At 32.5% G+C, this 12,330-nt stretch overlaps 1 protein-coding gene across 8 annotated transcripts in view; it reads right to left on the bottom strand.

The window, feature by feature from the left end:
• ADGRG6 (adhesion G protein-coupled receptor G6) overlaps positions 1-12,330 on the bottom strand; it is a 137,868-nt gene that overhangs the window by 45,902 nt on the left and 79,636 nt on the right. For 4 of the 8 annotated variants that reach the window (XM_059700518.1, XM_059700523.1, XM_059700520.1 and 1 more), the window contains exons 5-8: positions 10,960-11,028; positions 8,568-8,654; positions 2,902-2,987; positions 154-206 (exon numbers count right to left, since the gene is read on the bottom strand). In XM_059700518.1, the coding sequence (XP_059556501.1) occupies positions 154-206; positions 2,902-2,987; positions 8,568-8,654; positions 10,960-11,028 (295 nt within the window). The remainder of the gene's footprint in view (positions 1-153; positions 207-2,901; positions 2,988-8,567; positions 8,655-10,959; positions 11,029-12,330) is intronic. The other 4 variants (XM_059700519.1, XM_059700524.1, XM_059700522.1 and 1 more) reach the window with 2 other exon arrangements.

Here is a 12,330-nt window from a genome sequence, read left to right as displayed (position 1 = left end):
AACAACAGAATATAGAACTGTTGTAGAAAGATTATGAATATGGCACATGTGTGTATTGTGTGCTTGTGGGTGTGGGTATAATCAGAGAACGATAGAGTAATATAAAATTAGATACTACTTTTTATTTCTCAAATAATTCATCCTGTCACTTACCTGATATTAACCACGTAAACAGTATAGTTCCAATTCTGGAAGGTTGAATTAAGCTGAAAAATACAATGGAAAAGGGTGAGTTTTGGTAAAACTTTAAAAAAAAATCTGAATCAAGTTTCTTCCCTCCCAAAAGATAAGTTGTTATTGGAATAAGACCCTGGGAAAATCCCAGAGAGCAAAAGGAGTGAAAGAAAGGTAAAGATAACAGTTACTACATCATTGTATGCTAAGAACTTTACAAATGTTCTTTTGACCCCAAATAACGAATGAGATAGGTATTATCTGCCCCTGCTGCCTTTTCAATGAAGAAACTGAGCTTAACAGAGATGGAATAGCTTGCCCAAAGTTACCCAACTAAGAATGAGTAGATTCCAGATTGGAACTCAAGTCTGTCTGGAAACACTATGCTTTCCCCTCCAGATCATATTACAATGGGCTGCCAAGTTAGTCCTAACACTGAGAACTAAGCTGTAAGAGGGAAGATGGAAATGATAAATACTTCCATAGTCTTCATTCAACAGACACCAAGGGGCAATGACATGTTTTCCTAGTAATTACAATCTCATAAAAATATTAGTACTAAGAAAAATTATGTCAACAGTATAAACCTTTAAATAAACAAGAAGTATATTCAACATTTTGGGAGCTACGTTAATTATTATTTGGTTATTTAACAGTCTTTTTAGGTCTCAGCACCGGACTTTTTAATGAAGCAATGATTCTTCTCATTATAAATAATCAATTTTCATTATGCATTGTCCAATACAATCTCAAAACAGGATTTCCTCACTGATGTGAAATTCTCTTATGTATATACCAGTCCCAAAGGGTTTCTTTTTTAGGTCACTTCTCACATAAACATTTAGCATTACTTGCAAACATTCTAAAATTAAATGTAAATTTTATGAAACTCTGGCAATAAAAGCTAACTTTTTATATTGTAATAGTAATAATATGAATCAGGGACACCACTTATATTTCCTCTGTTATCAAGTATCTGCTTTGGTATCACGCCTCTTAAGCTGATAGTGTCCAGCAAAGCTTAGCTTCAGATGAGAACGAGCCTATGTTGAAAAGCATTCCCGAAATAAGTATAAATGTAAAATGATACCTCTCTAAAGCAGATTCTCCGTGAAAACTAATTTTTGAGATTCATAACATTAGATGTGGTTTATTTGGGAATGAAAATAAAGAGTTTTATCTTTTGAAAACGCTCTGACTTTAAAAAAAAGAACCATGCTAGAAAAAAAAAATGGGATGCAATAATATACTCTTTCTGGCAAGACCGCTCTCTGTTTAGAAATGAAATATCTTCCAGTGTTTAAATTAATCACTACAGTTAATGTGTCATTCCAAAAAGTCAACAGTAGCATTTTCTTCAACTTCTATTCGAGAATTTCACTTTTACCCCCAGTTTTGTAATAGAGTTGTTAATTACATACTATTATTTCCTGTGATCAACTTGTTTTAAAGGGTGTAACCTTTAAAAATAAGAATATGTTTTCCTATCATTCAAATATGTTACATGCATATAATATATTGTCACCACTACGTCTCAAAGAATGGTTTAACTCTCTTTTGCCACCAAGGACACATTTATTAGGCACCTATAAAAAACTATTTTTCTTACTTCAGAATGTATATCCAAGTGACTTAATTCACAACAGCTGTTTAACTGTAATAGGATTATACATAAAAAGTAGTTCAAAGTACCATAGTTTACCATAGATAGAAAAAATTAAAAAAATAATGAAAATGAAAAAATAATGAAAATCTGTGAAAGAAATTTTTTTATACTGTATAAGGAAGAAAAAAATAAAACAAAGCATATTAAAGTTTTTAAATTGAAAATTACAACCATTTTCATCAATATAATACAGGTTAAGTAAATTATACTGTAAATATGCATCAACTGATGCAAATAAATGACAGCCACATCATGGAACCCTATGCAGTGTTTAAAAAAAAAAAGATAAAAGGAGGTCGGTGTGTACTAATGTTATAAATCTGGTAATAACAAAAATAAGAATGGTGTATAAAATATGTTACTTTTAGTGTAAAAGGGATAAAACAATCTTAATTTCTTTTATATGCACAAATTCTGGAAAAACCCAAGAAAAAAACAGTGATTTCCAGGTTCATCTCCATGTAAGCTACAAGGATAGGTGGAAGACTTTCATGATACAGTAAGTCCTTGCTTAAAGTCATCAATAGCTTCTGTGACTTTAAGCAAAATTATGTATAATGAAACTCATTTTACCATAGGCTAATTGATGTAAATAAGAATTAAGTATCTATGGCATCTCATCATGTTAGAACAAAATGACATGGATGAAATGGCATATTCGAGGACCTACCGTATATCTTTTTATAACTTTTGTTTTTGATACAAAAATTCTCAAAAAAATAATAAAATTTGAAATATACTTTTAAAAATAGTGCTGAAAATGCATGCACATTATAGCAAATAAAGATACCTACCAACACACATTTCCATTTGTGAGGCACTTCTCGTTTGGACATGAATAGTCTATTAGGCTCAGTTTCTTGTCCTTTTTTTCAAATGCACTTCTCTTTCTATGCATAAGCATAATACCTCACGTACTTACCAATTTATACATTTATAATGAACAACACCTATGTACCAGCATCATCTGTGGATTGAGTTAGCCAAATAGCAGGGTCTTTTCCAGATTTCCAGAGGTTAACAGTATAAAAACAAAAAAGAAATTTTACAAGTTCACTTACCCATTCTGCCACCTTGTTCTGTACTTTTACCTCAGGGTGATGAAGGATGTTTTGAATCACTATGGAAATTCTATAGATAATTCCATCTGTCCATTAGAAATAGGATTTAGCCCATTAATTATATTTCAGAGCCATATAGTTATTAAGGTAAATTTACAATCATATAATTTCATACAATTTAAAAGAAACATCTACACAGGTACAGAAAAATTGAGATTTTTTTACTTTATGTTCATTGACCTTTGCAACTTCTTAGAGTTACTGATTATACATATAGATAATTCATTCATTGCTCCTAAATCATCACCTGCACATTTCTTCCTATTTTTAAATTCTATAAATTTCTGATATCTATGGTCTGTAAAGTAGTGACCCTTCATGTACACTTTGGTTTCTTGTAATAAGAACTTATCGTTTTCTTGTACATTATAAAGAGTTGGGCATGTGAACGTGAGTGGGATGATGGGCAGGCAGTAACTTGAAAAAGAACAGGCTTACACATATTTACTACTTCGGCCCCTTATTCTCCCTTTCCTTTCTTTCTCCTCCCCAACAAAGCTTTACTTCTACTAAGTTATTGGTTTGGATTTCACTTTTTTTTTTCATCAAAATTTCATGAATGTAGTCATTTGTACCAAAGTAGAGGGGAGAAAATAATATTTTCAGAAAGAATTTCAATTGTACTACCTTGATTTAAAAATAAAACAATGTCAGAGAAAATTCTGCTTTTTTTTGGGGGGGGGCTATCTTTAAAGCAGTATAATACACACACACACTACACACATACACACACACACCAAACTCACCAGCCAGGACCTGCTAAATCTCTCTAGATGCTTGTTACAGGGCACCATGCTAAAATATAATAGGTTACTGAGAGAAAAAAATTTTTTAATCTCCTCTATAGTCAATCATCTTTCTTCATGTTTATGTTTTGGTATGTCTTGAGTAAAATATACATAGAAAATGTAGAAATATGTAATTAAAACAATGGTAAGAAATGGATCTAATAAAGATTTTGGGGAGCAGTACCAAAAAATTACCAAAAGTATTCCTCCCGAATCTACCAAAATGTAAATTGCTATCCAATTACTAAAGGAATGTTTTTCCAATCTATGGGTCAGAATCTTATGCAAAAAAAAAAAAAATCACCACTCTAGATGTCATATAAATATATGAAATTGATACAGGTCCAAGTGAGATTAATTTATAAAGATTATGTTATTTTAGCTTCTAAAAGTCTTCAGTTATTTGAATGATCTTGAATTTGTATTCTCTTAAAAATATTCTGAATCGAAATATTGAGAAAGATATTTAAAATAAATAATAATTCGGACAAAAAGCCCTTTATACTCTAGATCTTATCATATCAAAACATGGACATTCCAAGTGATTGAGAGGAAATTCAAATTGCAGAGGTCCAGGATTCTATATTTAGTTCAGATTCCTAGGGATCTTCTGTGAATGTTCCCTGATGCCAGTATAGCAACTGAAAAGCTGCCACTAGATGGAGATCTAAAGCATGTGTTTGTTCCACAGTAGTTAGCAATCTTTCCCTCTCAGGAAAATATTACAAAATACTAATTATCAGTGTTTTATATCACTGACATTTCTGAAATTTTATAGAAGCATCCAAATAGTTAAGATACTTTTCTTTAAATTTTAAATATTTTCTACCTCACTTTTTTCAGTTCACTGTTTTTATAAATGAGAAAGACATCTGAGGCAGACTAAATCAATTTATAAATATAGTACTCTCCTTAGAGTTACATTGCTGAAAGCAAATAAAATATGTGACTATGCCAAAAAACCTAGCATCTTGTGTTACAGATTCTCTTGTGCTGTAGATCATTATCAAGTATTCTCTCTCAGAAGCCTCAGAATGTGGTATTTTTATAGTTAGCTGAAAGCTACTCAGCAGAGGCTACTTGTTATACTTATTTAAAAAAATCTGAATAATGTAGTTAACAATTAGTCCTGAGGAATGTCCAAGAGTGAATTGTCAAAACAAAATAAAATTTCCACCAAAGGGTTGGTGAAAGGGGTTTTGAGTTGCAGCAAAATAACTGGTTAAGCACAGCCAGTGCAGAAAATGCACAATGAAGACACTGATGCAGGCTTTTCCATGTCATCCTCGCAGTCTTCCCTATAAACGTTACAACTCCCACAGTGACTCAATAGAAAAGCTATTCACAAATCTTCATTTGTTCCAGAGACATCAAAAGATGAATGCTTTTTCATAGTAATGGCACCCAGGCCAGAAAAATTCATGAGAGACATTTCTTTGGGGAAAAAAGTGTGTAAGAATATATCCATTTTTCAATTAGATAACACTTCTAGCCATGAAGAATATCAATCTACGAATTATTATTTGCCATTACACATGATATTAAAAAATCTTATTCTTCTCTGGAGATCTTTCTCCAATTTAATTTTTCCTTTTTGTCTTCTTAACACACTTTTTGGAGTTTCTTGGAAGATACAGAAATGACATACTTTACTCTATAGTCAAGGTTGTGAAATATAGATTTGAAAAGTAGATTTTTCAAAAAAATCCTCACTGAGGATATTTTTTTAAAAAAAATTATTTAGAGAGAGAAGAAAAGGGGAGAGAGAGAGAGAGAGAGAGAGAGAGAGAGAGAGAGAGAGAGAGAGAGAGGCGAGAGATAAACATCAGTTACCTCCCACAGGCACCCCAACCAGGGATCAAATACATACAACCTAGGTATGTGTTCTGACCAGGAATCAAACCCACCAGGGCTGAAAGGTAGATTTTAAAATATATATTTGAAAAGACAGATGTTCATTTATAAAGCAAATGTTATTTTAGATTCAAGTTTATTTCTTTGAACTAGTGATGAGACAATTACGATATGACAGTGGTATTTGTAATATGACAGGAGCCCTGCTCATCCTACACACACAATTTCTTTAAGTACAGCTAGATTGATTGTTGGTTCCATACAAATATCATGAGAGGATATTTTTTATTTGAGTACTTAAATGCATGTGAGAAACTAGAAGCAGTGTTACTATATCACTTGTAAGCTAGGTTTTTAGAACCGTAAAGACTAACAAAGGTATTTCCTTACTTGGGTTGCTGACCTCACGGAAGTTTAACACATAGTAGCATTGGAGTGATGCTGCAAGCATAGAAAATGTAATTTTGAATGGCAACAAAAATTAATCAAAGAGCTTTTTTGGGAATATAATAGAAAAGGCTAAAAGTTATATGTGAAAATAACTAGGTTATCCAGTAGTTCCTGAAATATCTGTGAAAAGTAGCTTAAAAGATAAGATTTTTTTAGTATGTAATCTGAGGTATCATATCAAAGTCCTATTGAAAAAAACAACAAAAAAATTCTTGACACAGAAAAATAGGAACATTTCACAAAAGTGGGAAAAGAACATTTAATTGATATATTGAAGAAATATGTCTGATTGTTAACCAATTTCAACCCCTCTCCCCTCTCTGTTGATGAACATAGTAAAACTCTTTAATAGTCCAGAGTTTAGGAAAGCAGGTAAGGTAGAAAATAGATTTGACAGTTTGCTCATCTTTCTTACAGTGAACAAAATAAATTCTCTAATACAGGGTGGGCAAAAGTAGGTTTACAGTTGTGAGTACATGAAACACTTTTATTCATGTATCATTATTATTTATTAATTACTCTATTATTTTCCATACGAACAACTTTAAACTACTTTTACTCCACTCTTATATCAGATCATAGGCCTGAGAATGTTCACTATATCAGATTCTCAAGGAATAAAAAAAGTGCATCGGAAATTGTTGGCAGTATGTGAATGATCTTAGATAGTCCAGGACATGACATCAAATCCCACTTATTCACAAGGTGAACAAGTAATTCTCTCCAATTATTGCAAATTTGACTACATCAAAGAAAAAATCTTACTTAGATTATCATCTATCTGTAACTGTTACTCTCCCTTTTAAAAAAAGACAATAAAGGCTTTGGGAGCTGAGATGTGAGAAAGCAATAGGATATAGGGAGAATCCAATGACATTGTTTTCATTATATTTATTTTCACTTCTTTTTTAAAACCAGTGGTTATGCTTTAATTCTACAACAGTGATATCAATTTTTCCATCCAAATAAAAATGTTTAAGCAAAAAAAAGTGAGCCAATTTAGGAAAAACCTATGAAATGGATAATAGAGATGGTTCAAGGATGTGATTAAAAGATGGTATACAAATTTGAGTACACAATTTTGAAAATATTTCTACTACATGATAACCTATGAATATTTTTAAATATTTTAAAATGCTAAGATTACATTTTTATCAAGAATCATCTGAATTAGAATGTTTTTCTTAAATGTGGTCGCCAAACCATTTCAATTGACTTTAACATCTGCTTGCTTTGTTGAAACTCCAATAAAGGCTATGACGCAGAGAGATATGGAGTAAACAAGGCTCTCTTCAAGAATGTCAGAAATGACACGACTGGGTGAATACAGCTCTACTCCACCAAGTCAAGGACTCTGAAACATCATATAAATGTTCTTGGGCAGTAGAGGATGTGCCAGTCCTGGAGGGAGAATGCCACAGAGGCTCTTTGTATGTTCATACAAAGAACGAAGTACTTCGTTAGAATTATAATATTCCCATCTACTGGCTGGCGTCCATGTGAAATATGCACTGGAAACTTCAGCTGCTGTTGCTTTCTTGGGGGTTGCTGGAATTTTTGCCCCATCATAAATCTCCTTGGTGTAACTACCAGAATAACCATAAACACTTCCCTGAATCGATGTCTTTATAACCCTTTACATTTTATGTAAAATATTCCATACTTCCAATTTAAACGTTCTTACAGAGGAAGTTGATGTAACCCCAAAGCCAAAAGAAAAAATTAACTATGTATGTTTCTTTTCTCTGGGTTTTGGTCCCTGGTGATACATTAACAGATGTCTTGGCCTCACAACTTAAATTATTGGAGTGAGAAAATCTCTTTGTTTCTAATACCTCATGATTGAAAATATTACTGTATTTGAGGCTATGGTGTAGTCACCTGATTGGAATTTCTCTTTTTCAGAAGAAACTAAAATCATTTACTCTGAATTACCAAAAAGCTATGTATATGGTCCATATAGGAAACTGTTTGATTTATGATTTAGTTGATAGACAATCATATTCTAATCATTATTGGTCAACAAATAAAAACATAGAGCAAATTATTACCATGTAAAGTAATTTAAATGTCACAAATATTTAAACATAAAGTTGGCTTTAGTGAAAAGTTAAATTATTAAAAGTAGATTTTTAAAATTATAAAACCCTTTAGAAAGTAGTTTCCTGAAGAGAGTAATCTAACAAAAGACCATGAAAAAAATGTTTTTTTCTGCTGTCTCTAGCATAATATAAACTCATTCCTTTTTCATCAAATGAATTTCTCATAAAATTTCCTTTGAAAGAAATTTTAGCTAAAAGTACAAATGAGTGGTACTGGAAGTGAACTCATTCCACTGGTTACTAGAATGAGGAACTCAAGAGAACCAAGGGATTATATTTATTTTACTAGTCTTGCAAATGTACCAGTTGATTCCAATAATAGAAACTTTGTTGAAACATTAGATATTTCAACCCTGAGAATACAATTTTTAATACATCAGACATATTACAAATATAAAAGGTAGTTTCTTACCATTCCTTTGTTTATCGATTCTATTAGTAACAGGCATGTTAGTGGTGACAGTAGGTGGTGTAGTACTAGGAGAGCTTACAGTAGCTGCTAACAAAGATGAGAAAAATGTAATTTTGCAAGGAGCACATGGCAGTTAATATGGATGAGCAACCTATAATTAATTCATGACACTACATGGAGAAGGAATGGCAACTATTTCTTCCCATTAACTACAACAGACTCTGAGGTTGTAAAGCAATGCTTTCTATGGCACAGTAAGAATCAGTTCACATGGCCTTTGGTATCACATTGCAATAGTCTGGATCTGGCACAGAGGAAATGGAGAAAGGGCATTTAGATTCTAGACCTATGTCTGCGATTAACAGGTGGATGACCACACTGTGAATAAGTAAACCTTTACAGAACTCAGTTTCCTAAGTTTGTAAAAGCAACAGGTTAGAGGAGACAGTCTCTATCGCACCAATCAGCTAGAAAATGATCCAAACTAAGTCAGTCTTCCTGATTCACTAAGAACAGAGAAATGAAATCTCAGAGAAAAACATATTTCTCCTTGAGAAGATGAAATAAAACAAAATGAAAGAATAAAATGTATAGACTGAATCAATCATTTATAGATCCCAATAACTTTACTGAACAGTGATGGACAAAATGGATTTCATAAGGACAAGCCTAGGGGGAAACATTTTCAAAGCATTATGTCATAGATATGCTTCCGATATTACTAAAACTCAAAGATGAAATCCTTATGTAATGCTTTGAAACTATTTTTCTATGGAATTCTGAAGGAGATATACAGGGTTGGGCAAAAGTAGGCTTACAGTTGTGAATACATGAAACAGAGTTAATAAAGCTACTGTAATAATCATTACCTTCATGTCTTTTTCCATTCAAACAATGCTAAACCTACTTTTGCCCTACCCTGAATAAGTAGTATAAACACTAAACATATAATTTTCCTTTAGTTTATCTTAGGGATAAATTAAAACATTTGTATTAATGTACATTCATATGGACAATAAACATTTGTTATGTGTTTCATTTTTTAAAATTACCTAAATTTAAGTAATTACCTTCTAAGGGATCTGTAGAAAATACCAAACTTCTTGTTTCAAAATATTCTTTCTTAACTAAAACATTTTCCATTTCCAAGTGATATGTAATATTTAAGAATGGGGATTCTTTCTGAATTCTTTTTAAAAAAATGATGAAGTCAGTTATATTTATCTTAATGCAAAAGGCATCAATAAACAGGAAAATGTTTTGTTTTGTTTCTTGTCATTTAGGACACAGGGGGGTAGATAGCTGGGCATCTGGCCCTGTGACCCAAGGAATCAGTACTATAGGTATCTCAGATTAAAAGAAAAAATAAGTAATTTTTAAAAACCTTTAGATCTTGAACTAGGCAAAATTATTTTTTTTCTGTGTCAGATAATTACTTTTAAACTACACTGAGATTATGGAAACCACTTAATACTTTTATTTTCATAAGGTACTCATTGATAATAATATCATGAATAATCCCTCAGAAAGGAAACAAGATAATAATGAATTAAAACCCCACTTCCACATTGGAACCCAGAAGACACCTTTAGTTTCTATTCATTTAGTCTAACCCAAGTCACTTTCATGCTATGTTCCTCCTAATAAGAGATCCAGCTTTTACAAATGGCATGATCATGATTCTTAATGTGGTATATAGAACAAAGAAGTATTTAATAGATTAAATGAATGAAAATGGGTCATGTAAATTAGGAACAGCGATAATAAAATTAAAGCAAAATATATGTTTAAAACATTCAGGACTTTAATTATGTATTATTTAGCATGCAACTGTTTAGTCCATAATATATCATTAGAATGCTGGCATAATGTAGTCACCATGCATTATAATAACTAATAAAATTATATTAATATTAGTTTAGTATGACTAATTTTATTTCAATATTTAAGTTACATTGCACCTCATAAATTGCCTCACAGCCTTGTCTTAAGCGTAACTGAATATTCAACTTAATTTTTCCTCTTGTTTTTTAAACATGAATACTTTTTCAAGACATTGTATGACTGTATTTATACTGGACCTTTGCAATATTCTTGAGGAGACATAGAGGGGAAAAATGAAAACCCTTGGTTAATAGCATATAATCATTCACATTTAAAAAACTCAGTGCTTTATGGAAATGTGGTCATCCAGTCTGTGAATGCATTCTTTCTCTACACTGTACGTACTGTGCACCCACGCAACTAAAACACATCCAGAAATTCTTCTGTTTTGCTGGTTTCTGACTTCCCAAGAGAAAATTAAGATACAAATCAAAACAATAAAAATGCCATTATCCTAAATAGCAAGAAGAAAACAGAGAGACTCCAGAGGACAACGCTGGCTCCCTACCTTGGCAGAGGGTCCCCAAATCGGCACAGTTGGCTAGTTCTGCTGCTGGGAGCGGGACCAGGTAGGAACCTTGATCAACACAGAAGGTTATATAAGTTTGACTTGTGTACAAGATTTAATATTATCCAGAAAAAAAAAATGAGTCATATGTTTGGTATAACAGGAGCAGCCCTAAAAGCATCCTCAAATAATACTCCAACATTAAGAGAGTCTCTTAAAGTCTGTGTGTCTTAATTTCTGCACATGTAAAACCAGGTTATTGAAATATCCCTTAAAATTTTTAACTCAACTTATTGGCCATCCACATATGAAAGGTAAAGTTTGTGTAAAAAATCCAGGGCCTTTTCACATAATAAATTATACAGCTCTGGTGGAAATCTGTACAGATGAAATAATGTACACATCAAGATAAGTTTCAAAACTAAACTTGGCTATTAATACGCATAATATGCATTTTGTTGCTAGCCACTAACAGATGCTATTGACAATTCCAGAAATACATTTCTATGATTTCAAGGTGGTCTCTGTGTCTTTCTTTTTCAAGCTTTTACTGAGTCATCCTCAGTAGGAAACAAGTTTCAGCTGATTTTCTAGTAGGAGTAGTGGGTTTTCTCTGTTGCATTACATCTTTCTCTAACAATTAACAGACTTTTATAAACAGGCTGAGGTGAGGGAAGCTGAGTTAAACTTTTCACAAAGCATATTGCACTATGAATAAAGACAGAGGATAAATACAAACACACACACATAAATACATATATTCAATTTTAAAAGGACATTTCAATTTTAAAAGGACATGTGATTCCATTCAAATGTTTAAACATTTTCCAAACTTTCCTGTGGGAATAGTACCTGCGGGTAGAGCAGGCACAAAAAGATGAGCTAACAAAAGATGTCTAGGTAAATGGTGTGCATGAACAGAAAGCATCCCCAGTTTAATAGCATCTTCATTCTTGATTGCTTCAGGCACCTGGTCCAAGGAAGGAAATCATGTTACCTCAGAAGGGCCCAACCCTACAGGCAAGTCTGTAATGTTAACTGGTACAAAGCTCTCATTACAGGCCTTTACATGTTCATTCAATAAAAATTTACTGACTGTTTATAGTATATGAGGCTCAGAGGCTAGAGTAATACATGAGATAATGTCCCTACTCTCAGAGAGGCATACATGGGAAATGGCTTCATAGTTCTCTGAATGATATAAGTATTTAGTAGCCCAAAGCAGGACGTGACCAGCAGTTTGGTGAGAAGGGAGAAGGGTGCATTCCATTACAAAGAAGAGCTGCGAAGAAGATGAGGAGTCACTATACTGATCACGGGATAAGAGACTAGAGACGGGTATTTCTAGCAGACAGAATTACTGAAACATAT

The sequence above is a fragment of the Myotis daubentonii genome, chromosome 6, assembly GCF_963259705.1.
Source record: "Myotis daubentonii chromosome 6, mMyoDau2.1, whole genome shotgun sequence".
NCBI classification, from domain to species: Eukaryota; Metazoa; Chordata; class Mammalia; order Chiroptera; family Vespertilionidae; genus Myotis; species Myotis daubentonii.
Note: the sequence above shows the minus strand (reverse complement) of the source record. Positions and strands in the feature narration are given on the sequence as shown.